General features: G+C 34.5%; 2 protein-coding genes across 2 annotated transcripts; both read right to left on the reverse strand.

Moving 5' to 3' along the window:
* Window positions 1-953: 953 nt before the first annotated feature.
* LOC134842432 (uncharacterized) lies at window positions 954-12,894 on the reverse strand. Its single transcript, XM_063858770.1, has 3 exons — window positions 12,523-12,894; window positions 8,414-9,935; window positions 954-2,397 (listed from the first exon to the last, which is right to left on the reverse strand). Exons 2-3 carry the CDS (start codon window positions 8,763-8,765, stop codon window positions 2,000-2,002), a joined length of 750 nt encoding a protein of 249 aa, XP_063714840.1. The 5' UTR covers window positions 8,766-9,935; window positions 12,523-12,894; the 3' UTR covers window positions 954-1,999.
* Window positions 12,895-17,633: 4,739 nt separating this feature from the next.
* On the reverse strand, window positions 17,634-22,103 carry LOC134842179 (uncharacterized). The gene is made up of 3 exons (XM_063858396.1): window positions 21,791-22,103; window positions 21,208-21,522; window positions 17,634-19,098 (listed from the first exon to the last, which is right to left on the reverse strand). The coding sequence occupies exons 1-3, from the start codon at window positions 22,089-22,091 to the stop codon at window positions 18,629-18,631; spliced, it is 1,086 nt and encodes a 361-aa protein (XP_063714466.1). The 5' UTR covers window positions 22,092-22,103; the 3' UTR covers window positions 17,634-18,628.
* Between the last annotated feature and the right edge of the window lie 5,356 nt (window positions 22,104-27,459).

A 27,459-nucleotide genomic window follows, 5' to 3' on the forward strand; every position in this document is an offset into this window, starting at 1 on the left:
CCCTTCAGGAATTCAACCCCTGACAACCCAAAGGTCCCCTCTTTGGAATTATTTGAAGGCTAGTTGACTTTTAAACTTCTGTAGTTTGACTGACCCTAAATATACTATTTTTGAGTGGGGAGCGCGCGCCGAAAAAACGCAATTTTTGGTCAAAATTGTTCAAAAAGAGCCTAAAAACGTCTGTTTTGACTGTTTTTGCAAAATTTTACCAGCAGTTTTTGACAGGCTCTCTTATTAGAAAAATTCGATAGGCTCTAGGCTCTTTTTAGCGCTGTGGGAAGCTCGAAAAACCAATTTGGTCGACCTAAGCAAAAGGTCAACAAAATTTTCGAACCATTTTTGAAAATCCCCCTAAAGAAAATTCTAGATCAGCCCCCAGATCATTTGCGTTACAGAAGACTTCGAGGAAAGACTACGAGGAAAACCTACGGCTTAGTAAAACAAGACTGCTCGTATATCAGGGCAAAGCCTTGAATGTTCCAACTGCCCCTTAATTCATATCGAATAGTTTTTGGGAAAAGAAAATATTGAAAGCCTATAAATTTTGGACAATATCAAAGTGTGAAATGTTGAGTCGCACAAAATTAATAGGACGGATCTGATTAGCTAGCCTCAATTCAATTTGGAAAGATCTTGTTGTGCGATATAATTTGCCACGCATAAATAATTCGCGTTACGTTCTCAGCAATATGAATAAATTATTCAAAGCGCGCTTAATTTAGTCCAGAACATGGCCAATTTGGAAATTTTCAAACACCCAGAACTTTACAAAAAATGATTGGAGGTAAAATGTCGTTTTAAATTTGAACTCAGGAAGTTGATATCTTCAATGGGGTATGAAACACTTTTGCCTAAAACTATTATTTCGATCGGCGCAAATTGACTGAATGAAAAAAAACCACACCGAGCAGAAATATTCCGTTTTTTTTGAAAGTCGGAATAAAAAGATCATATTCACACTCCAAGAGTAAATTAATATCGATTAGATAAATATGCAATTGGACAGATATGCTGCTAGGCAGGATATATTATTCAGATATTAATTTTATTTACATTGCATTAAAGATTTCATAGCTTAGGAACTGGAAATAAAATACACAAATTGCATATCAAAAGCAAAATTATCATAAGAAAACTTACAATACGGTATACAAAGCTACAGATGGTACTTAAATACTTTTTATATATCGCGCTTTCAACTCATTTCCAAGTAGTGGTTTATGACCCGACGAGAATCACACAGACTGTCGAGAAATGAGATTTTACTTCCAATTTAGGCTACCTAAATAGTTTTCAGACATCAACTTCTATACAAAGAAGAACTTCCATAGAAGAGAAGCAAGTTAGATATGGAAGTTATCAATTCAACTAAGTGAACAGGTCAGTATTTTGGAATTTCAAAATGATCAAAGACTTCTCTTAATATAATTGAGTCTTTTTCGGTATAAAGTGTCCAGCTCAGAGGTGAAAAGATAGATCATATCAAATCATAATTAGAGCGAATTTAAGACCATTTGATGTAATAATCGATTGTTTTCATTCAAAGGCACATATGATCAGCACGAAAACAAGATGGATATCGAGCTATTTTTAACGTATTAGATTTACAGAAACGCAATTTTATCAAGGAATATTATAAAACCAAAATTATCCGTCAAAATTGATAAATTTATACCTCGTAAAATTGTATTCAGACAAAGTTTTAAGTTATCAACCCAAATATCTTTGAGACGGGGCTGTCTCTGACATATAGTTTGACATTGGGCCTAGGACTATACCTACCATGATGTAATCCCACGTGAAACCAAACTCCTCACTAAATCCCCGTATTTGAATTTAAAGTCCTTCCTGAAAATTCAGTACCATTGATGGGTATTTTAGTCCTGGAGGATGATATACGGCAGGATTTTTTACAGAGAGTTTTAGTCCGCGAGCGAGGTTTCACAAAACGGAACCAGAATTTCCTCATAGCAAACAGTTTATAGAACCGATCGGCGGTTCAGGTGAAATCGTCACCCTCTGGAGCTGCTTCCTGTTCTTCCTCCGTTGGTAGGTTGTTTTCCATGTCTAACATATCGCCACCAGGAACCATCTCCAGTGACGCATTCGAATCATATCTTGTTATAATTCCATCCGTGTCATTACCCGCCGCTGGAGCAACATCAAACTCGTGCAGAACTTCATCGTCCTGCGCTTCCAAAACCTGTTGGTCCTCTTGCGGACCCCCTTCAGGGACCGGAGGCCCAGCAGTCGCAATTGGGGATACAGGGGGAGTTTTTCCAGGCAGTGGATCGGGTGTTAAGTCACGAATGAGGGCATCTGCAAAATGAACCACGTAGTTTTGAGACGAATGATTGGGCGATAGGGGGGTCATAACAGCAGCTGGGATGTCAAGTCCTGTTAACGGCAACAGTAAATAATTAAGCAAAACAAAAACATGGGCAATACCTGGAATTATCACTCAACAAAACTCGAAAACAAATCGGCAACATATTAAGAAACTTGCAGCTGCAATAGTTTTGATCCAGTTGATTATGAAAAAAAAAAGATATGTGAGTTTCAGCCGCACAAAAACTAAACCGGTTAAGAGTGAATAAGGAAGGAATACGTGGTTAAGAGGGCAAAAAGATATGCATCCGTGGATCTTCATACAATTTAAATTGTTTTGCAGAAACTTTTTTGAATTTTTTATTTCCAAAACGGCGCTAGAAAAGTTCGAACTATTATTTCACTAGAGTAAAACTAAAGCTTCACGGCTTAATCCTCTATGATAAACCGGATCACTGGCTTTACTAGCTCAAAACTAACCTAAATTTTTTAAACTATTTTTTCTTGACACTGGGACAACTTTTTGAACTTTTTCTGTTGTTCGAATTACGACTTAAAGGGCTTTAATAGGATGTAACTCCCGAAGCATCCCAATAACTACTTGTGATACCTGTTTTTCCGAGAAAAACAAAAAATTAAAACACACCCGAAGACAAAGTTGCTTCCCATTTCTCATTCGGATCAGTAAGCGAATTTTCGTTCATGAAGACAGCATCACGATTACGAAACGTTGTGATATGATATACAACGGACCAAGTTAACATCCTCCCCCTAAACACGTTTAGGGGGGAGGATGTTAACTCGATTCTAAGTTGGGAATTTTCAGCCAATCAGAATCGAGGATTTTAACTTGATCCTATACAACTTGAAGACGTTTCTTTGCGAAACGGTAAACAGCATTAAAAAATTCAAAGTGCCAATAAAACCGACGACATCTGTTTCAGCCAGAAAATTGGAAAACTTCCAGCAAAATATGTCCTTTGATATATGAAACATAATTTAAGCAGTGTGACGTTTATCGCGATCCAGAACGCACATAAACTGCATTAATGGAGGTAAATTTTTGATAATTCAGAATATTAACTGATGCGTAAAAGGTAGTAATAAAAGACCTCAATGTACCCTGCCGATAATTTTTTTGAAATCAAACCATACATGCGAATTTCAATTCAGAATGAATAACAATAGAGTTACCTAGCATATAAAATTCATAATTTAAAGAAACGTTTCAATAGTGTCGTTAAGTGTTCACCGGTACGTAAAAACATGATTTCGATGTCAAGAAATTGAGGAATTTGCGATATTTCAACTTTAAATATGAAGAAATTCTGATTGTCCACTGGGCTCTTGGTTCTCGTATAAATTCACTCAATTGGCACCAAGATTCATAGTGAGATAAAATCGTATACCTCATACAATTTACTGATAAGATATCGGCAATGTTTTTAGAATGGACAGCGATTCGTAATAAAACTTGAGGATGTAACTACAATTAGTAACAGAGTAGTTCGAATCTACTTTCATACTTTTGAACATACTTTTTTGAAGATACTCTTTCAAGTCACTGTGGTCAGAACCTTCTGGGCAACTTCTACTTGTTGTTACTTGAGACTTTGCTCAGAAAATACAACCAAAACCAAAATTCTGATCGGATAATACAATGCGTTCAAAAATTTGCAAATCCAGTAAACCAATCTTGGCGAGTAAAATCACAAGACTCATAGTAGACTTGGCATCAAACTATTTACAAAAAGATAATAAGTTTCAACAGCTAAAGAAAGAAAGAAAGAAATAAACAAAGAATTAATTTCTCCATTATAGGATAAGTACAGATACAACAGTAATTTTTAAGTATATTATGAAACCCAAATTATTTGTTGTACCAAATACCAGAATGGAGTGGATAGACTAAAGGTACAATACGTACCGTACCTATCGAGAGTCTACCCAGACACAACTTTGTGACAAATTTAAATTAAATAAAAGAAAAAAATTTCACGAAAGTCACTGATTTCGCGAAAGTTAAAAATTGAAAAAGGACGATATCTCGGAAACTAGAAGGATTTGGAGGTTCACTTTTTCGGACAAGAATCGCAACCCTAAAAGGGTGCTTTATTAGCCTTTAGCCAATGTGTATAAATTTTAATTTATTTTTACAAAATAGAGGAACAAATAATTGTTTTTTGGAGTTTCTGGTTTTATATGCAAAAATTTTCGGAGAAATTATTAAATTTAACAAAAAATTTGGGTGTCTATGATGCAAGGATCGGAGGCTAAACTTCAAAAAACCTTATAAGTAAAGTTCATGTACCGTTAGGATTTTAAACCCAGAAAAATTATGTTATACTATCACACTTCCTCTTGAAAAAAATCATTCGACCAATTTTTTGGTGTAAAATTTAAATTTGTTTCAAAAGAGAAAAAAACTGGTTCCCCCATATACAAGAAAACCGTTTTGTATTATTGGTTTGATTTTCAACTGGCAGTATTTGAGTTAAATTGACGTTGGAACATAATGGCGCATTTTTCAAAACAATGCCACAATGACGACCTAGTTTCGTTTTAATTTTTTGAATATGAAACACAAACGACAATTTCCATACCAGTACAACACCCAGATAATTACAGGATGACTTCGGCTCATACATTATTTCATCTAGGAGAATTTGAAGACTAGAAGCACGACTATTTCTATCAAAAGTTATTAAAGATGTTTTATCTGAGTTGAGTGTTAATTTATTTGCACTTAACCATTTGGAAATATTCGTTAAAGCTTTTTGAAATAAATAAAAGCACAAGTTTTTACATGCCACATTTGTATCATCAGCAAAAAGAAAGACATTTGAATCAGTCGCTGAGAGATGCAGGTCAATAATATAAATGAGAAAAAGAATAGGGCCAAGAACGGAGCCCTGCGGTACCCCTGTATTTATGGGTAACCAGCCAGAAGTTTGATTATTAATTTGAACGCACTGATACCTATTGGACAAATAATTTTCAAGCCAATTCTAATAGTTCTCACGTATTCCGTAACAATCTAATTTTCGAAAAGAACTTTATGATCAAACGTATCAAATGCTTTCTTTAAGTCAAGAAAGAAACTATCCTTGATTTTTCCCTTAATCCCTTGACGAAAGCGCTCAGTTAATTCCACGAGCACGTCGATTGTCCTATTTTTTTTTTCGTGAAATCCATTCTGACCATCATAGAGCAAATCGAATTTTTTATAATAATTGTGAAAACGAAAATGCGTAAATTTTTCTATTATTTTGCGGAAATACACCAGGAATGAAAGAAGGTTTATTATGTATGTTAACAAAGGAGCTATAACCTAACAGCTTTTTATTAGCAGCAAATTGCTTATTTCATTTTTCCGGAAGTTTGTTTGGGCTTCATGCTGCTTCTAACACTTATGACCTCTTGGAAAAAAACATTTAAAAAGGTACATTGATTTAGTAGCATTTTCAAAATCAAAGATTGGTTCTACTTAAGATATAGACCTTGCTAAATTAGATCCAATTGATGAGAAGAATCAGACACATTGCTACCATCAACAGATAAAGCTGTAAAACTAGATGACTTGGTTTTTCTTTCTGTTATTTCATATAAAAAATTGCGAACTTTTCTCGAGTCTGCAATACAACTACTAAATCTTTTGTAGATTTAATCTCTTTTCGTTGCTTTAAAAATTTTTTCAGTTTTTTGTCGTTCTCTTATAAACTTCTTTTTTACGCGAATTTTCCTTATCACGTTTCCAAGTTTTATACAACCCATTCCTCCGCAGAGGGGCAAACACCTTTATTGATTCAATAAGACATTCAATAAAACTATTGTCGGCAGTATCAACATTATTTTCGTTGGCAATAATTGAGATTTTAAATTTTTGTTTCAGCTTAATCAGGAAGTCATCCAATTCAATTTCTTCATTAGAAAAGAGATATCACGATATCATTGCTCAACAAAACTTTCACCATTGAGATTGGCTTTTAAACAGATATGATAATGATTCGAAAAGCATTCAAACGCCAGCACTTTAACATTAGGTCTATCTTTATTTCTAACTATGATATCATCTATTCGAAAAGCATTCAAACGCGAGCACTTTAACATTAGGGCTATCTATATTTCTAACTATGATATCATCTATGTAAGTTTCAGATGATTCATTAAACCTTGTCCCAATTTTATTTTAGAATATCGAAGCCATTAGATGTTACAGTATCAAGATAACCTTGTTGTGGATTGTTGAACTTGAGAGTATTTGTATTAAAATCTCCTGCCAGGACAATCGGTACTTTATTTCGAGTAAGTTTTTCAAGTTCTTGATCCAACTCTTCAACAAATGGGATTTTATCATCACGAGGGGGAACATTTAATCCGTTTTTCTTTACAAGGACTGAAATAGATTCAGACAAATTGCAATTCAGTAGATCAATTAAAACAACTTCACCTAACTGAATCATAGTACCTCTTCCTCTTGTATTTCTATTATTTTTTTAGGATCGTGTTGATGCCTTGCATTATATACTTATTAAATTCGTCGGTATCATTTAGCTAAATTTCTGTGAGGCATTTTATTTTGACTGGAGACTCGAGACTACTAAGAAGTGTTTCTATATCTTCATGATGCTTACGGAATGATCGAACATTAAATAGCAACAAATTTAAAGATTTGATACAACTACTTTTTTTTTCGGCAACACCAGCTAGCAACTCTGCCTAGGATCAACTACAGGCATTCACCGTCACGCTGACTCTACTGTCTGGTTATTGCAAACAAATTCTTTTTTTTTGAAGAAAAACCAAAGCAGATGACAAGTGAAAAGTTACCTGATTAGATTTTTTAAACGGCAAACTAAATTTTTTTCTACTGTATAAAAACGAAGTCCCTTAGTAGCATCACTGGTAGCATTTGTCAATTTCTTGCCATGACATTGATCGTATAAGTTAACACTACAAACACGCGATCTGAAACCCAATAATCGTAGGTCCTTATAACCAGTTTATTCAATTTTTTGAACTTCTTAACATTATGGCTACTGCTTCTTCTAATTGTGACATGTGCCTAGAGTCTCTATAACCACTGTGTAAACTGGTAGATTTTGTTCTAGGGGGATGTAGGATTTTATACTGAGAAAGATTAAGTCTGCCAGCGAAATTTCGCTGTTAATTAAAATCAAAACTCAATAATGGACCAAAAGTTGGTTTTAAGGTTGTTCATGTCAGCTTTAGTAAGCAAATTTTCTTTCATTATAGCGAAAAAAAATGAAATAGTTTTTAATGTTGAGAGGTCTAAATTTCTTCGGAAAAAAGAAATTAAATATTTTGCTTCAATTTTGATGCACTGACTACAAAACAAGTATAACTAAACTGCAGCGTACATGTTGTAACAAAACTGGAAACAAAGTGCATAGAGGTTGTCAGATTGGGGTAATTTAAAATAGTTCTTGATTTGTGATATTGTCCAAAATATATGGTTTTTAATATTTACTTTACCAACCACTATTCGATACCGATTAGAAAAAATTCGAAAAATGAGCAAATCTTGTAATGAACATAACGATCATTCTGTACTCATAGATTCTCTTAAGTTAATATAGAAGCATATTGTCATTTCTTAGGCTGTAACTTGAGGAGTAAAAGGAAAACTTACAAACAGACCGTTAGAAAAAATCAATGAACGCAAGAAAACAAAAAACTTCAACTTTCCAATTTCAAATAAAAGATTATATGCCCAAACTCTCGTTGAATTTCAAGAGCAAAATATGATTGACACTATTTTGATTAAATCTTTCATTAAAAATATCCAACCCTGCCCAGGTTCAAACCCTCTTATTTTGTTGCGGGTCTCCTTCCCTACCTCTACGCTACAGATTCATGATACCTTGAAGCTAAAATGCTATTTGTAATATAAAAGTCTGAGTTAACTCCTTAGCATTGGATGTACTTAATAGCTGGTTAATGAGCAAAAAGAACACTTTCAAAATGAACACAATTTGTCGCAACAATATTTGCGACTTAGATTGGAAAAAAAGAAAGTTCATACTATAACACAAGCTTTGCTTGTGCAATTAGTGGTTTTTACCTGCAAATTGATGAACTAAAACTCTTACAAAATCTTCGAGATTGACAGTTTGCTCAGCATCGAGTTTGTATGTGGCATTGAGGAGATTAATTGCTCCAGGATTGTGCTTCTCAAGCTCATTAACGAGTAAAAGAAATTCTACAAAAATTCGCCCTCTCGCATTCCAGTTGTAGGGGTTAAGAAACGTATCCCTTATTTGATCAACTAATAACGTGAGACTTCGTGATAGCGTGTCGGGTATTGGCAGGCCATTTTGTCCGAATTGTGCCCTGAATTGGTGCATTAGCTGTCCTCTATTCCGGCTTCTATTCGCCAATACCCAGGGTGTGACAATTCGTGAATGTGGTGGCATCACATTGAAACTGAAAGCCAAAGCTTAATGAAGCACAACTCGAAACAAGCAATGATCTTTCAGTAAGATATATATGCCGTACTGCAAAAACAACTATATTAAATATTAAATTGAACAAGAGAACCACTGTATCAGATTCAGTATTCATGACAAAAAATTTAGCATTTTTCTGCGTTACACTGCTTTTGAGGCCATCATCTGATTAAGCATAGCCAGCAAGAGACAAAGAATGGAAATTTTTTTAGTTGAAAATTAATAACACCCATGAAGAGTTCGAACAAAACTGGTTATAATTTGAGAAATACGACCGCAGAAATTAAAACTTCGATTTTATAAATTCATCAAAATTCATCAAAATTAAGCAAATAATACCAAGCAAAAAATATAAGAACGGTAATGAGTTCGACCATATAAATGAACTCATATACGAATCAACTCAGTCTCTTGGAGAACATTTTAAAACGTTTCGACCCTTTGAAAGTTCGGTTTTAGTCACAGCCTTGGCAAATTGGTTGACTTGACTACACGTTGAAATTGGAAGTTTTTCGCAGATAGCTAAAGCAGTCCTCTTCTAATGCAAAAACGATACCCTAAAATAATTGGCAGTCAGAGAACGTAGCCACCATTTTAGCACTGAATAAATTTAAGGAACTTCAGATATGCAAGTGTGATGAGTTAATTATTTGAAGTTAAAAATCAGATACACAAAGAAGCAAATAAAAATGTATTTATAAATGTTTATTTTCCTTTCAGTAAGCTTTCTGCAACAAAAAAGTTACAGATCTGGGACACATGAAATTTATTTATTATGTAACTATATCTACGCAGATTTTACAAATCCTGTATTTCAGCTGAAAATGTCGCCTTCCGGTGCATTATTCTTATCGACCTCATTTGGTTGGTTGTCTTCAATGAAATCCAACAAATTCTCTCCTTCCTCTATATCTGAGTCACTCTCTGATTCCAATGTAGGAACATTCGAATCCTTTTCTGAAATCAGTTGATCATCCATAGAGCTCAACAAGTGGAACACATGGCCAGGCGGAGGACTGCGCTCCGGAAGACGTTCCCTTTCGTCCCGTAGCGGAAAATGATACGGCGGCCCCCCGTATACTTCATGGTCCTGGTGGTTATTCTGACTTTGGGGTTCAGGCTCTGGAAAGTCGTAGTCTAAACGAAAATATTTCAGATCATTAATCGAAATCACAATACGAGGCCAAACCGTGTAGTTTGTGACTTGTAAGCGGATTCCGCAACATGGACGCTCTTTGTTCTTTCGTTTTATTTGATCGTTCCGACAAAATTTTAACTATGCTTAAAGTCTTGTCTCCGGATTTTAGAGACCTACAAACACTAAACCGTGCGCCTATCCAGTGCACAGTTTGGCCTCGTAATGCAAAACATTTCTTTTTTCATCATTTCCAGTTTTTTAAGAAAAATTGAGTTTGACTCAGTTTCCATCAAAAAGCAATTGTTTTCTCTTAAAAAGGAGCACAAATTAGCTATATGAAAGAAAGGACAAAACAGAGATATACCTGAAAATGCAAGAGGGGGGGTTCATACAGCATATACCTCCATAAACTTGATTGAAACCAGGATTCCAAAAAAAAAAACAATAATCCTATACTGAAAAACTTAAACTGGAAAAACTCAAAATGGGGCAATCATGAAATTTGAAAAATAAATGTAGAAAAGTTGATTTTTTGGAAAATTCTATAATTAAAACGCACTATTTCTAAGTTTAAATAAAGCACTTTTTTCAAAAAAATAACTTTTTTTTTCAAGTTAAATGTTCAAAACGAAAAAAAATATCGAGTAACTTTGCAAGTAGCACAGAATAGTCCAACTGCAATTATCATTGCAAATTCTGAAATCAAAATTTGAAACTGTATTTTCTTAAAGCAATTAAATATGAAGCCTTTAAACTAGCTGATTAAAATATTTTAAAATTTTTTATATGACGGTTAAAAAAACTACTAAATTTGGAAAAATAGATTCACCAATATAAAAATCGTCGCTGAAGTTTGCTCATTAGCCTAAAATTGTCTGAATAGCCAAAAACTATTTTTCTATACAATTTTGTTTGGATTTTTTGAGCAGATGATTTAGGAATGATAGGGCTTCACATAAAATTGAAAGAAGTCATAGTACCTACTCCACATTTCTTTCCAGTCACTTCGTATCGTGGTCGGAACAAAAAAAAAATTAAAATCGTATATGCTATTCTAAGGTCATTTCTCAAATCAAAATCCTGCTAAGTCAGAACTTGCAAGCGTCACTCAACGTATCAACAAATAGTGTTTTACATGTAATTTTCACATAGATGAAACATGGATGAACAAAAAAATTTAAATGGTATTGCAATATGAACACAGATGCAAAGCTGAGCTCTTCACCACTTGCAATACAAAACTAGCAAAAATCGAATCTGTCGAAAAAACTAGATCTATCATACTTAATAAGGCCAATTTTGAAACAAAAACATGCCGAGACAAAAAAAATATTGGATTAGCATCTGAAGATAATTTACCCAGCGGTAACCAAGAGGAAAATATCTTGGCAGAAACCCTTTAAGCCGAACAAAATCAACAAGACTAAAATAAAAATCAGCGAAACAAAGCGGAAACTAAGCCGACAAAAAATAAACCGAAAGCCACGAAGTCGAAATCTCAAACCAAAGAAATATCATTTAAAATATATTATTTACAAATTTATTGGGAAAATACTGAAAAGGATGCACAGTGGAAATTAAAAAACAATGGGCGATAATAGATGCACATACCGCATGCATGCCGTGTAATGCATGCATGCTGAAATCTGTTAACAAAGTTGTTTACGGGAAAAAAATCTAGCATACGATTGCAATACCCTTGCGATAAAAAAACATGGATGCAAAAATGAAATCTATGACGGTTTTCTGAATTGCAATGAATCTTCAAACCGGGTACCGTATCTGAGATTTTTTAGTAATAATCAAAACTGTTCCAGTAATGCAACTGTATTAAATTCCTGTAATCTTCACGGATTTGGCAATGACCAGTTTTATTACGTAATGAGCAACTTCAAAAGCAGTAAAATTTTTTGTCCTTACTTTATCACTGGTCAATGCTATCGTGGCACTTGCACAGTACTGTTACAGCACTGTTTGCATACTGTTGCTTTATTGAAACAGAACTGATTTTCACTGGCAGACCAATCCGGTTATACTATTTCCAGGTACACTAAAAGTCTACTTACGGAATCTAAGACACAAGGTGTCACAAATATTAACACACATACTTGTACCTCGCAAACACCAGCAGAAAAAAAAACAGGAAACCTGAGCACTAAAAACAGCAAAAAAAGAGTAAGAACAAGAAAGTACAAATAAATGCCTTGGAAAAATCGATTTCAAGATTTTAAAAAATACCTGAGAAAACGGGTTCAAACTCAGACCACCCAAACAGAATTTATTTAATCTAATCAGTTACCAATTTAATCTTAGCTTACTCTACTTAGACGCCTGACAACAGATATGATGTCTATTTAACACATAACTTTTGCACAGAACACTCTGGATTTAAGTGTGCGACTTGCTTACTCGCTTATAAAAAACACGGACTGATCTTACATTGTAAGCTTACTTGAGTAAAAAACATAGATAAAACCACATGCAAAAACTTCCCAAAACCTTTGTTGGCTTTTGTCAGAAATTATATGTTTCGATTTCAGTTTGTTTCATTTAATAAAAAAAATGCACCAAGTTTAATTCACTTACTACTTGCTTGTGCACCTAGTCTGTCTAATATAATATTCACGTGGTGATTGTGATCGGCATCAGGGCTACTGTGCAGACTTTTCAGCAACGTCAAAAGATCCTTGTGGGTTACTCGCTGTTCACGACTGAGTCTGTTCAAATCATCCAACAGTGCTCGGAACGTTCTGGTCCTTTCTTGCCAGTTGTAGGGGTCTTTGTTTCTATTGAACTCAGTATGTTTTTCTTGCAAAGAACTCCGATCACATTCATTCAGATGCTGACCATAACTTTGTCTGAATTTTTCAAACAGGCAGTGACGACTTCTTGTTCTTCGCGCCACAGGGTCAATGTTCACAATTGTAAAGAAGGACCCCCGTTCTTGCATTTACAATTTCACCTGAAAAAAACATAAATGGTCGCGTCATTTGAAGCTGAAAATAAAAAAGAAAACCAAAATATTTAATAAGTAACAAAGAGAATATAGAAGAAAGAGAAGAATTATAATACATTCATCTTCCTAACTAAGAGTAGCTATAAGCTAGCTGACTGCAATTAAGCTGAAAAATTGATATCAGAAAAACAATTTAACCAACTAACTAAAATGTCTTTCGCTACATCAGACCGGATCTAGGAGTTTCTCAAGGGGTGGAGGTATTCAGATTTACGTTTTTTTTTTAAATCTAAGAAGTTGATTTTCTGAGTTTTGCCACAATTGGCTGGTCGCCAGAACTAGATATCGGCCACAAAAATGGATGTAAAATAGTACCATATACAACTTCATGCCCAAAATTGTCTTACAGACGAGGAAAAAATATTTTGAAAGCTATCTTTGTTAATAAAACCAGGGAGCGACTAAACAAATGGGGCGGGTCCCAAAGCATGGTATTGACGGATAATGAAGAAATCTTATGACTTATAATATAATCGTATAAATCGACTATCGTTTAACGTATATTCGTATATTTTGGCTTTCAAATGAAAATCGCATAACCGTATAACTTGAAATCAAAATCCTAACTCAAATACAACAATCGGCTTAAGATTTTTTAAAATCGTTTTTGCTGCTCGATTATTAATTTTTGCCGTAAAATCTCTAATTGCTATAAAAAAAACATTATGTTGAACTTGAGCCGCCCTAATATCAATCAATCTAGCAAAGTTCAATGAAAAAATCTTTCGTATAATCTTACATCGTAAAAATACTTTTTTCGTATGTCGTATAACGTGTAGTAAATTTTAGTCCCAGATGGCTTTTTCTTCACGAAATCAAATTCCCATCTGGCTATAGAAATTAGACTGCCCGTAGTCGCTAAAAATGCTTCCAAACGATAAACAAACTCTATCTAAAACAACGAAAAGGGGTCAATCAACAAACTTGGCTATTTAAACCAACCCAAAAATCCAGAAATGAACCATGTCAGACTGTTTAAATGTTTTGATAACACAACAAAGTTTTGCGAAAAACCCCAGAAAAACTACTCACAATTGAAAAATCAAGGAGCATAAAATATTTTTTATGAGGAGCATCATAATGATAGCAGGTTACAACTTTTCAACGATACAAAAAACTTTGATGAAACTTATTTTCAAGTATCCAAGGGTTAAAACGTTTTGCAAAAAGAAAAGTTTTGGCGTCTAAAATTTAAGGTATAAATGAATAATCTATTTAAATTTGGTCAGCCAGCTAAAGCGGGTCTGATACAAAAATTGACAACACAAAAACTTTTTTTAGTGTGATGCGAAGATTGAATTTTTTAACTTAATTTTCAGTCTTTAAACAAAAATTGTATGCTAATAAACTAATAAAAAACTACACAAAACGGCAGCACTGACACCAATGCGATAAGAAAACTACAAACCTAACTGCTTTGAAACCATTTCCAAAATTATAAAAAAACTAAAACACCCAAATCACAAATACTTCAATTATCTCAAAGCTTCAGTATCTAGCGGCCCACTGTTCAAAAGCTATGCAAAGAAAACGAAAAACTCAAATCGGAAAACAAATAGCAACACTCGTCAATTACAACTCTTTAAAGGCTCGGCAACATCATAGAAATCACAGAAAAAAGACTGGGATACTTAATAAATTTCGTCCACTATTTAAACCGGACAAAAAATCTAACAATTCCAAACTATTAAAAATGAACTCCAACTTATTTTTTGTACGAAAACTTAGAACTTGATGTTAACTACCAATAGTTATATTTAAGCATAGCTAAATGACAGTCGGAAAAGAGTAATGAACGCAAGGAAACTGAAGAAAAACCTGACTTTTTCTATAAAAAAAACCTTCAAGTTTTGCATTTCGCAAAAAAAGATGGCCTCAAAACTCTTTGAATTTCTGGAACATTTTCTGATCGATACTTTTTTGATAATTGTATTGAAACGAATTGAACTGAAATCAAACCATAAGTCAAACCGCGAAAACTCAAAGCGTGAATAATTTTTTTTTCCTGAAAAAAAAACAAAAAAATCACCGAGACCTATATAAGTACTAACTACGTTCATTGTTTTCAAAACAAAACTCTCGCAATTTGAAAATTTAGGGAGTCATAACTTTCCCGTTTTTTCTGCAATCTCCAGCTTGTTCTATGTTAAAAGTCAAGGATATTAAAAGTGTCGGAAGAAACTTATGTTTTAAAAACTGACCATTAGACCGTTTTCATTGGAGAACCTCAAATTCTCCAGAAACATATTGACCTTTAATATTTTGTGTCTTAACTTACAAACCAACAAAGTGGTCTCGTGAGAGGCAGCTATAGCAAAATATTATTAAACTTCACATAAAACAAAACGAAAGTGTCTCAAAAGTTCATATATTAAAAAAAGTTGGCTTTATGAGGCCAAAATGTATATTTTGGGATTTTGGGCTGATTCCGCAACCATAACGCTCTCTTTCTTCTTCTTTTGTTCTTTCGTTTTCTTTGATCGTTCCGCAAAACTTGAAAAAAACTAAAGACTTGTCTCTGGATTACAGAAACCTACACACACCTATTCAGTGCAGTTTGGCCTCGTAAAAACATCTTCGTTACACATCATTTTAAATGAGATTTGTCAAAAGCCCATGCAGAAAATACTAATTTAAAGAAAGCCAAAGAAACTACGAATGCCAAAATTAAATCATAGCGAGATAAAACATTGCTCAAACTTTTTTGATTCACTAAAAATAAAGATTTCAATCAAAAACGAATAAATGTAATGAACACAGTGGGAATTGACAACGAAAATAGAAAAATTGGATTATGAGATAGTACTTTGAAAAAATTACTAACATTCAGAACTCAATTCAATGGGAAATAAATTAGACGCTCGCTTCAGGAACTCAATTTTTCATCTGCCAAAAAATTCTCCTAGCGTCTAACAAGCTGCTATGAAAATACAAGCTATATTTATAGTTGCGGATTTTACTAACAGATTTAACTTAGAGAACGATTTTTTTTCGAAAATCGTTAAAAGCTTTTCATTAAATTTCAAGTACTTGTTAATTTTAATTAGTTTAATTAATATTTTGTTAAATATTTTCTTCCTACTTGCAAACAATATCCAATAAAACCAAAATTGAGAGTGTTAAATTGATTCATCTTGCGCTCACTGATTGTACTAAAATGTTGCTTATTTTTTGCTGATTAACAGTTGGCTTTGAGCCCTATTATGACACTACTTTTTCTACGCTCAAAGATTAAGCAAGGAGCCAGATACTGATTTTAACAGAGTCAAAAGCCTTCTTTCCATTCATGACAAAAAATTAGCAAACATTATGGAACATCTGAAAATCAATGAAATGAAATTTTCTAAAATAACCCGAAAACTCGAATGAAACAATTCGAAGTATTGAAGTTCTACACGATTAAGACCATCAAATCAGCGGCCGTTGCCGAGTAGAAGGGTGCAGCACTCAACAAGATTGTGGTGGGTTTGAGAGGGTACCGAATGTCTTCTACTTCCTCAAAGTGGAAACGGCTACGGCGAAAAAAAACTTCAGCTCCTCCTTCCTCTCCAGAAAATTTTGCTTTTTGGCCAAACTCATAAAAAACTTGTCCAAAAACTGGAAGTGGTGTGAACAGATTTTAAGAATTTCTTTCCTGCGAAAAAAACAGCTATTTTATTAAACAATCCCAACAATCGTTATAACCCAGAACAGAAAAGAAACAATAGAAAAACTTACGATCACAATGCACAGTTTTTATCGGTCCCATAAAAAAAGAAATACTTTTGGCTAATTCTCAAATAAAAAAATTAATAAAATCATTCATTAGTTTTGTTATTATCCCATCAGAAAGCAAAGATGCCTGTCGGAACAATCTGTCAATTCATAATCAAAGAGCCTTGAAACTGAATTCGCTTGTGCTACCAAAAATATAGGACACGAAACCGACAGCTCCTAAGCAGACGCAGGTGTAGTCTATAAAAGTCATCGCCAAATTTAGCTTAGAAAAAATGAAGTGCAATCAAAATCACAGCCTATATAAGACAAATTTCACTGCGTACATTAAGATTTAAAATTTTGTAGGCATTTAAAGAAAGGATAACAATTTTTTAAGTAATTTTGATTTCCTTACTTCCTCCCAATAAACAAATACTCCTTAAAAATCTCAAGAATTCTGAGAAGCTTTTCATTTAAAGTTGTTCGCCAATCTTCAGTTCTCTTAATTCGTCAGAAATGCTGCGCGGCTTTAACAAGAAACTCTCGTGATAATTAACTCTCCCTTTTGCGAGATAAGAGAAAACCTGCAAACTATACTAATGGTCAAAAGCCGGTCAAGCTGAAGGGGTAACCTCTCCTTCAGGAATGTACCCTAGTCATTATTGTTTTTTGACACGCAGTGATGTCCAAAATCGCCATTTGTTTGATTTGTTAAACTGTTTGGTTTGTTAAACATGGTTTGTTAAACTGATTCAACCAATAACCAATTGGTTAAGGCGATTTGGGTAAGAACGGTCCGTATATAACCATCCGGCCTTAATACAAGTAAAATGGTTTAAATAAAGCCCGTTGATTAGATTGGGTCCGTTTTAAACCAAATCGCCTTTAATTGTATTAACAAAAAAGTTCGTTGATTAATTTTATTACAAAGAAGAAAAAATTAACTTGTTAGATTTTGCATAGACTAAAAAACTAATAACCCTGTACAAATACTATAAATTATCCATTTTTATCAGAAATAAAAAGTTAATAGACAAAATGGCGAAGACTAAACTAAAAATTAATTAAACATTTGCGAATTCAAATTTCTAACTAGATTGAAATATAGAATGAAAAAGCACCAGCATTTTTAGACAAGATTCAAAGCAAATTCTGTTACAGTTCTATACTACATATATATATTTCCTGGAAGCTGTGTTTCATGAACTTTTAACTTTTTTAAAAGCCAATTGTCGCTTAACAGAACGCCTGTTATAACACTTTGCTAAACGTAGTAGCGTCTAAGCAATATATACAAAAGTAGCAACACCAAATAAGGCAATGCAGAAGATACAAAGGGTAAGGGGGTGCAAACTTCCCTTCCTTCTGTTATTAAAAAAGTTTGTAATGCCCACAGTCGGTCCTAAAAGAACTGTGTATAATTTCCAAAGCACCATAAAAGCCGATATGACACTGTTTGTGCGCGATTTTCTCCAGAAAAGAGAACTTAGTTTTACATCACAATTTTCTGCGACAATTTCTGCAACACAAAAGTTATTTACACACGAAACGGGTAAACAGGAGACAAAAAACAATAAGCTAATCAAATGGATCTTGTGGTAAAAGACTTATTTTTCTATAGCAGTTGATTGGATGGTGTGAAGGGATAGAAAACTATTGGAATCAATGGAAAGACAAATAGTCATTGGATTGGCTGAAACTATTCAATGGATAGCTTCAAAAGTCAATAACATCATGGTTCATTTAAATCACAATGATTTCATTTCTTCATAGATTTTTCGCTTCATAGAATTTTCACATTTGAATCAGACTGCACTAATTACGATATTTGACGCTAATAGAGTCGATGTAATTAGGTAGTTTCTTCGTCATGATGTCTTGCTCGTCAAAACACTTTTCTTTAATTCTAATTCCAATTTTAACTAACAGGCTTCAGACAGTGCTGATTGCGCTTCTAGGACTCTGAAAAGATCCGCGCAATTAGGCGTCTTCCTCGTCGAGGTAGTCTCCTTCAGGAATATCCTCTTCCTCGTCGTTTTCATTTTCGGGGTTCTCAGAGTTCTCGGAATTGTTGACCTCCATTGACTGCCTTTCCACATGCGGTTGCAGTATGAAGTCAATAAACTCAGGACCTGCTGGACCAGTTAGCAACCCAGTATGACTTTTATCTGATCCGGGATCATCTGGAGGCTCCTCAGGCGATCCATTGATGGAGCGTCTCCCAATTATTTCGATTGTAAATGACGATCCGGGAGTAAATAGAGCCACAAGCCTCGGATCGTTGCTAGAGAACGTCCTATTCTCTGATGAAAGAGCATGTCTTTTGTTGTTTTGAGTTTTAGTTTGTTGACTAGTACCGAAACTCCGATCCCTTTCTGTGTTTGATATGTCTTGGAAGGCAGCAACGCGTGTCTCTAGCCGATTTGGCCCCATTCCATCAGTTACGTTTTCTAAAAACAAAACAAAGATCACGATTTGAAATAGGTATCACTTTCAACCAGGTAACTTCAACTTGTGGATGGGGCTAAATACCCAATTACTGAAATTACAATAGGATTAAATTCCCAAGGGTAAAAAAATTTTTTTGAAGACAATGAAAGAGAGAGACCGTGACAGTTAAAACTTCTTCCAATTACAGAGTTTGAAAAAATAAATAAAATAATTATTCAAGAATTACATTTCAAGCGCCTGATATCAACATAAATCTCAACATGTGGGCACTAATGGCTCTATTTGCTCAAGCCACACTACAGAATGTAAATTAAAATACCAACAAGACTGCTCGTATCAGGGCGAAGCCTGAATGTTCCGACTGTCGTTTAAGGTTTATGGAGCAGTAATAACATTTAAAAAAATAAATGAAAAAACAAAATGAATTTTTTTTTAATTTGAAATTTTTTATGAAAATCATCCCCCCACACGCCATATAAAGAACAAAGGGTTAGACTTCGCTCCTTGTAACAAATCAATTATGGCAAAAAGTTACTTTCAACAAATTTGGAACGATTTCTAAGACGGATTAACTCTTCGCTTACGCGTTAATAGCGCGAAATATATCGCGCGTTAATTGTCCCAAATTGGCCAAAATGGCTATCTTAAAACCCTCGAAATCTGAAGAAAAAAACCCACCCCGAGCATAAAAATTCCGTTACTTTCGTATCGAAAGTCCGAACAATAAGCAGCAATTAATGATTGTTAATGAATGCGCCGAATATTCCAATTACGCTTATTTCTCTAATGAGAGGTGAAAAATCTTCGAATTCTTGCTGATTTTTAGAAACGAAATTGGACTGAATTGGATATTTAGCCGTAAAAACAAACATTGAGGCTAATATTTTGTAAAAATATCACAAAAAAAGATTGGAAGATAAACTTGAAATATCTAATCAGAAAAACTAGTTTGAAAAATGAAAAACCTCAGACCAATTTTTCGTGACTGAGACAAACTTTTCAGCAATAATAAGTTTGTATACGAAACCACGTCCAATTGCGCTTCATTATACAAGCAAAAAAAAAACGATTAAAAAGTGGAATAATGTTAGAAAAAGTAACAAAAGAAAAATAAAACTTTTGACAGATGCGGAAATCATAACCCCGACCTGGATACTAAGCCTCGCTTCTTCGCATCTGCGCCATAATCGCTGATCAATTTCAACTACTAGCTACCCAAAAACCAGATATCACAGAAGCTATTTAAATGCCATCGCATTAATTGAAATATTGCGCTGTACCGGAGTCAATTCGCCGCCCTGGAGATTAAGGGACTTTCGTCCTCGCATTTGCGCTATGATTGCTTGAATAGCAGATAAAGCGGATGGTAATGAATTGTCAATGTTATGCCAACAAAACTACCACCAAATGATTTCTTTCATTTGCGAATGAGGTGGGAAACTACGGACTTCGTAATATGACACTACGCTCGCTAGCTTGCATGTGTAATGAAACGTCCCTATACACTCTACGAGCTTTCCTTGAGATATTGAAAATCGGGAAGAAAAAACACACCCTGAGCCTTTATTCCTTTTCTTCACTTTTTGAAGAGGTCGGAACAATAAAGGCGCCAAAATACAAAAAAAACTTATTTTAAAAAGGCAAAACTAAATTATTACCGCCTAAATTAAACAATTGTAAGCTTTAAAATTATTTAAAAAACTATTGAAGCGTGCTGATTTTGAGTGGAAAACAAAAAAAAAGAAAAAACTAAAACACACCTCAAGAAAATAAAACACTAAGTTCCTCCCCTTTTTTCAAATGGTCGGAACAAATAAAAACGTGACTTAAAAATGTGACTTTATTTACTGTTTCGTAAAATGACATTGCTCATCAAAAAAATTAGTTAACAGCATTTTCAAATCTGAGTTTTCTGTGTTTTGCAATGATTTCAGAGACAATATTTTTGCTTTGAAGGCTTAAATACAGCACGATGTTATTAAAATTTCGACAACCTAGAACCACACTGGCAATTTTTTGCATTTTTTATAAACCACATTTAAAAACTCTTGATTATTACCGAGAGCCAGATCTGCATTTAGTTAAATATGAAAGGCTCTCTAACTAACCTCGAGGAAAGCGTGTAAGGATCCGCACTGGGACAATGTCTGCGTCGAACTCCGTTAGAAATAAATTCAGATAACGGAGGTCCCCACAAGCAGATATAAAGTGCAACAAGGTGTCAAAATGACGTGACAATGGGATTCCCAACCTATCTCGAAAGTAGGTATTCAGCCCAATAGCGGGCAAGTCCCTGGCATCGACGTTACGAAATGATCCACTAGATGCGGCGATTGCAAAAAAATAGACAAACTCCTCTGGTCTCTGAACTGACTGCGCAATTTGGTCCAGTACTACATCTGCAAGTCCCTCAAAACTTGACCCTAAATCAAAGCGCACTTTAAAAAAATTTTTTTGAAGCTACAATACCTCAAAGCAAAATTAAGATCACTATCTCCCTAGAGAATTTCTTTACTAATTTCAAAAGAGGCAAATGCTTAGTTAGATCAGAAAATTTACCTGGTAAATTCAAGGATCAAAACATATGTCAATTTTATATATAGGCCAAACTTAGAATAAACTTTGGCCAACATGAACTCCTTCCCTTTTTAAAACTTAAAATACGCAGAACCGGTAGGGTAATATACTCACCACTGCAAGACAATATTTTCCATGTAGTGGGAGCCACACATTTGCACACTTCCAGAAACACCTCACAGAGAGATGGCATGCCGCAATGCTTCAAAAACAACAATAAAGTCAATAGATAATGGTAGGGGTTCGAATCGCCACTCCGTTCTCTGTAGAACAGATTTGTGGCAATCTGCAAAACTCCACCGACGTCATTATCGGGCTCATGGACCGAAGTTAGCGCCCTTAAAATGAAGAACAGGATTAGTTCGGCCTGTCGAGGTGTCAACTTCACAATCTCATCGATGTTGCCGATCACCATGATTCCCAAACGACATCTGAAAAACATGAACACCATCATATGCCTTATTCACTGCTCGTAACAAAACGGTGAAATTTCAACTACACTGCATGTATTAGAGCTGCATAAAGTCCACTGTTAGATTTCATTACACAAATTATCAAATATAATGCTTAAAGAATGTATGAAAATTTTTCAAGCTGTAAAAATATTTACCGAGTGAGACTAAACATGTCAACATATCAGCCAGCTGAAAATGCGACAAGACTGCTCGTATCTGGGCGAAGCCCTGAATGTTCAGACTGCCTTTTGAGGTCTATGGAGCAGTAAAAACCTTAAAATTAATTGTAATAAAATAAAATGAAAATTTTAAAACTTTAGATTTTTTGTGAAAATCATCCCCCACACGCCATATAAACTACAAAAGGATAGATTTTGCTACTTTTAACAAATCAAATACGACAAATAAGCTTCTTTCAACCAATTTGGAACGATTTCTAAGACGGATAAAATCTCCGCTTACACGTTAATAGCGCGAAATATATCGCGCGATAATTGCCCAAATTGGCCAAAGTGGCAATCTTTAAACCCCCATAACTTTACAAAAAAGACTACAGGTGAAATTTCTTTTCAAGTTTAAGCTCAGAACAACAATACCTTCCGAATGATAAAAAAAATTCCGTCAAAAATGGCTAGTTAAAAAGTCGAAATTTGTCTGAAGAAAAAACCCTCCCCGAGCACAAATATTCCGCTTCTTTCAGGGTTGGCAAAATGTAAGTTAAAAACAAAAATAACAAACTAACTGTTATTTGTCGAAAAAAAACATGTTATTTTTGTTAAATTGTTAATTAAATTAACATATCAACAAGAGCTGAGTTTCTTGAACAGAAAATACGCTCGCCTGACTTGACACGTGGATGCCTACAGAAAACTTCAGCTTCAACTTCATAGCTGTAACTCTAATGAAAAGAATCCTACAATTTAAATGAGTGTCATGTTTACCTGATTGTCTGAATTTTCAGTTTGAGGATTTAAAAAAAGCAAGTTTCCAAATAACTGAAGATATAAAATGTTTGATTACGGGCAAAATTCGGAATCTGGGTTAATAAAAGTGGGAGAAATTTTCGAGGTAAATATTTAACAGAACAATTGATGGAATGCATTTTATCAATTGAGCAAAAACATCGATCAATGCTTAAATTTTATACGTAGTCTTTCTTTTTGTTAAAAAAGAATTCAAACCAACAACTGTAAAATATATGAGGCTAAAAAATACGTTGAATTCCCATAGGTTCCAACATTCAAAGGTTCCAAAATAAAAAATCAGTCGCATAAGTTCCAAAATTTATCTTCTTGAATTCTGATTGGTTGAAATATGAGCCAACGAAATTATGGATTGATTGTTTACTGTTCAACCAGCATAAACTCAAGCTGCAGAATAGTGACCGCCGCAGCCGCGCCAACGCGTTGCGAGCTTGCCACCAAAGGGTAGGACTCTATGCGAAATTTAGAGCCGGTTATCGCCGCGAAGCGGCGACGCACGCGTAGCGCGCCCACCGGCGGCCTTAAACCGAGACTCGGCTAATTTAGTGCTTTGACCAATTGAAAAGATTTGGAACTTATGCGACTGCTTTTCAATTTTGGAACCTATGGGACTGATTTTTTTTGGAACCCATGAATACGCACCAAAAATACGTGCATACACGCAAGTAAAAAACCAAATGCTGACGGTTTTAAAAAAAATGAAAACGTGAAGCGAAAGTCTACTGCAATTTGAGCAAAAACGCGCGTTCAGTCTCTACATGAATTAAGTTATTTTGTGCGTTGAACAAATCTACGTGTAAAAAAATTGCTTCACTCCGCGTGGGTGCCGGACATCAAGCCGACGGACTTCAAGCCGAATTGTAAAATTAGGGACTTCAAGCCGAATAGTTCCTTATAAAGTCGTAAAATATGAATAATTTGAAAACTTTTTTGAAGAATTTCTGAATTTCATGATCATTCTTCACTAGTTTTTGGCGTTTGTATATAATTTAAGCCTCCAAATGATGTTTAGGAAAGTTGAAAATTAAAACACGGTTGAAAGCGGTTTTCTTGTTTATAATTTATGCATTTCAAAAACCGGTTGATATTATTAACTGATGCCAATCCCAAGTGGTGCATTGTCATGAATAACGCATTTGATGGACTATACTTGCCTAAACTTTGAAAAACAACGTTTTACAGATTAAAAAATAGTGTTTTGAGCTGCTTGTTAAGTTTTAATTTCGGCTTGAAGTCCCGTCGGCTTGTTGTCCTAGACCCACTCCGCGTACCGAACAGCAAGCAGACAGGACTTCAAGCAGCCGAATTGAAAAATGTGGGGCTTCAAGTCGAATGTTTTGTCAAAAAGTCATGAATGTTGGCTAATTTGAAATTTCTCAATTTCATGAGCTTTTTAACAATTTGTTGGCTTTTTCAAATCTTCTGAGCCTCTAATTGATGTTTAGGAATATAAAACGCTAAAACATTGCCGAAGTTGTTTTACAGAAGCAATATTTGTGTAACATATGTGTAATCCGGTTGATCTAACTATCTGATACCATTCTTTAAGGGTGCATTATTATGAAGAATGCTTCTTATGATCTAAACTTGCCTTGCCTTAAGTTTTTGAGAACAAACATTTTACTACTGAGAATTTAACGTTCTGAGGTATGCTTGTAGTCTTAATTTCGGCTTGAAGTCCGATCGGCCTGTTGTCCATTTTACTTAAATTGTATGAACAAATTCGACAACTGGCACCGATAAGCAGAAGACAAAACAGGCAGACACTATTGAACCAAATCACAATATCCTGTAAACTAAAGTGGTTTCAATTGTGCAATCAGTTCAGTGAGTTCTATTTACTGATAGTAATGAAAAAATAGTTATCAGTAAACAACAATTAAATTCAGTGTCGGCTTCATTCACTGTCTGTCAAAAAGACTTAAAACGCATGTGCTGCTCGTTATATCATGTATTGAATAAAAATTCATGAAGTGCAGCCTGTATTTTGACAACCGCGTATTCATAATCATCAGAAAGCAGACAAATTCTTACAAATGCACGTCTGGATATCCCGAACGGTAACTCAAGCTAGAAAACGAAAAAAGAGCAAATTAAACAACAGTTTTCGGTTATAACCCTGAAAGATGAAAAATGGCAAGATAAATTTATCACAAATTGTTGCACAGTTACTAAAAAATGCAATATATATTTATGGGACTGGTAAAAACGAAGCATTTTAACTTAGTTTAGCCTCAAACTGATATTTTTCTCATTTTTTCCTTTTTCCCCGTTTTCTGCACATAAACACATAAATAGTCTCCTTTTTCTAATACCCCCCCCCCTCTAAATCAGGGTTTGCAAAATGTAAGTTAAAAACAAAAATAACAAACTAACTGTTATTTATCGAAAAAAAGACATGTTATTTTTGTTAAATTGTTAATTAAATTAACATATCAACAAGAGTTGAGTTTCTTGAACAGAAACGCCAACTTTCCGGCTTTCTCAACGCCGAGTTGAGCACGAAGCTTCCCATACATCAGTCCCAGGGTGGAAAAGCACCTCTCAAGCCTTGGAAGTTTTCGTCAAACAGATGGGCTGAATAAGGGAAGAATTTTGCCAGGTACTTAGAAACTTCTGGTGCAACATCACTGTTAGAAATTATAAATAACACTAAGTTAAATTCAATGTTAAATAACCCGTTACGAAAGTCGGAACAATCAGTATAACAACTGCGTAAAAGCTGCGTATGTAAAGCGGTGTATTTTTGGCTCGTTTATATGGTAGCTGCTTAAAAGCACCAGCTGGTTATTATACCACCTATTAAAAACTAGGTCTGGAACAATTTCTTCCGTTTTGTTGCCAGAGACACCAAAACGAAACGTAATTTGTAAACACACATGAAACTAGCTTCAAATTTTTCATGCAACAAGCTTCAAAATTAGGGTCCAAAAATGTTAAAATTTTCACACAAAAGAGTGAAAAAAGTGTTTTGCAATCAGTTATGAACAAAACGTGACCGGCAGCTGAATTCTCTGCTGTAAAAGTCTTCTGCTGAAGATTCGGGTAAAATACATATGTACAGTGGCCGCTTTAGGCTTTGCAGAACAGAACAGATTCGTACAAACCTATCACTTTCGAGAATATGGCCGCTTTCAGCTTTTATCACTACACCTTCGAATCCAAGACGAAAGAAAACTAACGATGACGATGATCATGATGATAATGATTAATACAGAGAGACGGAGCAAAGCTTCGCACCATTTGCGAGACAAAACTGAACGCCAAAATTCAAAAGATAAACTAACTAATTTAAAAATAACAAATCAAAGCCAATATCAAAAAAATCAACCCACTAAAAACATTTGAAGTTATGGAATTGTTTGGAAGTTTATAATCGAAGTGTTGGTCCAATTATAACAGAAGTCTACAATAATCTCTTTCTTAAACAAGGAAAAAGAAAAACAACGAATTCAGTTATAATAAAGCTATTATTGGAGTTTTAGTTATGCCCAAGTCATTAGTATGGCTTAGGCTAAATATTTTTTATATTAATTGCAAAAAGATTTTCTTTAAAAGTTAGCTTTTTTTAGCCGATGAAATTTTCCACAAACTTTTCAAGAAAATCTTTTTGCAATTATTACAACAAAAATATTTCGCCTGAGCCATACTAATGACTCGGGCATAACTAAAACTCCATGAATAGCTTTATTATAACTAAAAAAAAACTTAGACAAAAAGCAAAATTTCGTTCATAAAACTGTTGTCGAGGAAAATTTGCGAACTTTATTGGAATCGAACAACTGAAACTCCATCAGGGGCATTTTGGAGTATTATAAAACTCTTATCATCAATTATTATTTTATAAGTTTACTATGAAAAAAAAAACTCGCAGCAAAAAATAACGATTTGAAGATGTTAAAACTCAGCCGACAACTGATAAGCAGACAAATAATTGGCCAACATTTTTATTTGAAACAGAATGTTTCCCTTTTAAAAAAAACGGCCCCTGGTGAGATTCGAAACCGGGATCTTTGCCGCCCAGGCATATTCGTTACCTCCAGGCTAAGTTGGCCGGGAACGCATAGAAGATTGAATTCATTATAAGCGAAGATACAATTGATTCTGTTAAACAAGTTGGTAACCCAAAAAAAGTCTATATTCCAGTTTGATTACGCTTGCTAATTGCAAGCATAATAAAAAACAGTTTAAAAAAACTCACATAATTTAAAAACCGTAGCCATAAACAACCTCACTCCTGAATCTCGTGCGACAATCGGCTTTCGAGACATAACGCAGTCGTCATAAGTGAAAAAAAAACAATGAATTCGTTTTCTGGCTATCACCTTGAATGAATTTACAAACA

This window comes from Symsagittifera roscoffensis, chromosome 3 (genome assembly GCF_963678635.1).
Source record: "Symsagittifera roscoffensis chromosome 3, txSymRosc1.1, whole genome shotgun sequence".
In the NCBI taxonomy this organism is placed as follows: Eukaryota; Metazoa; Xenacoelomorpha; order Acoela; family Convolutidae; genus Symsagittifera; species Symsagittifera roscoffensis.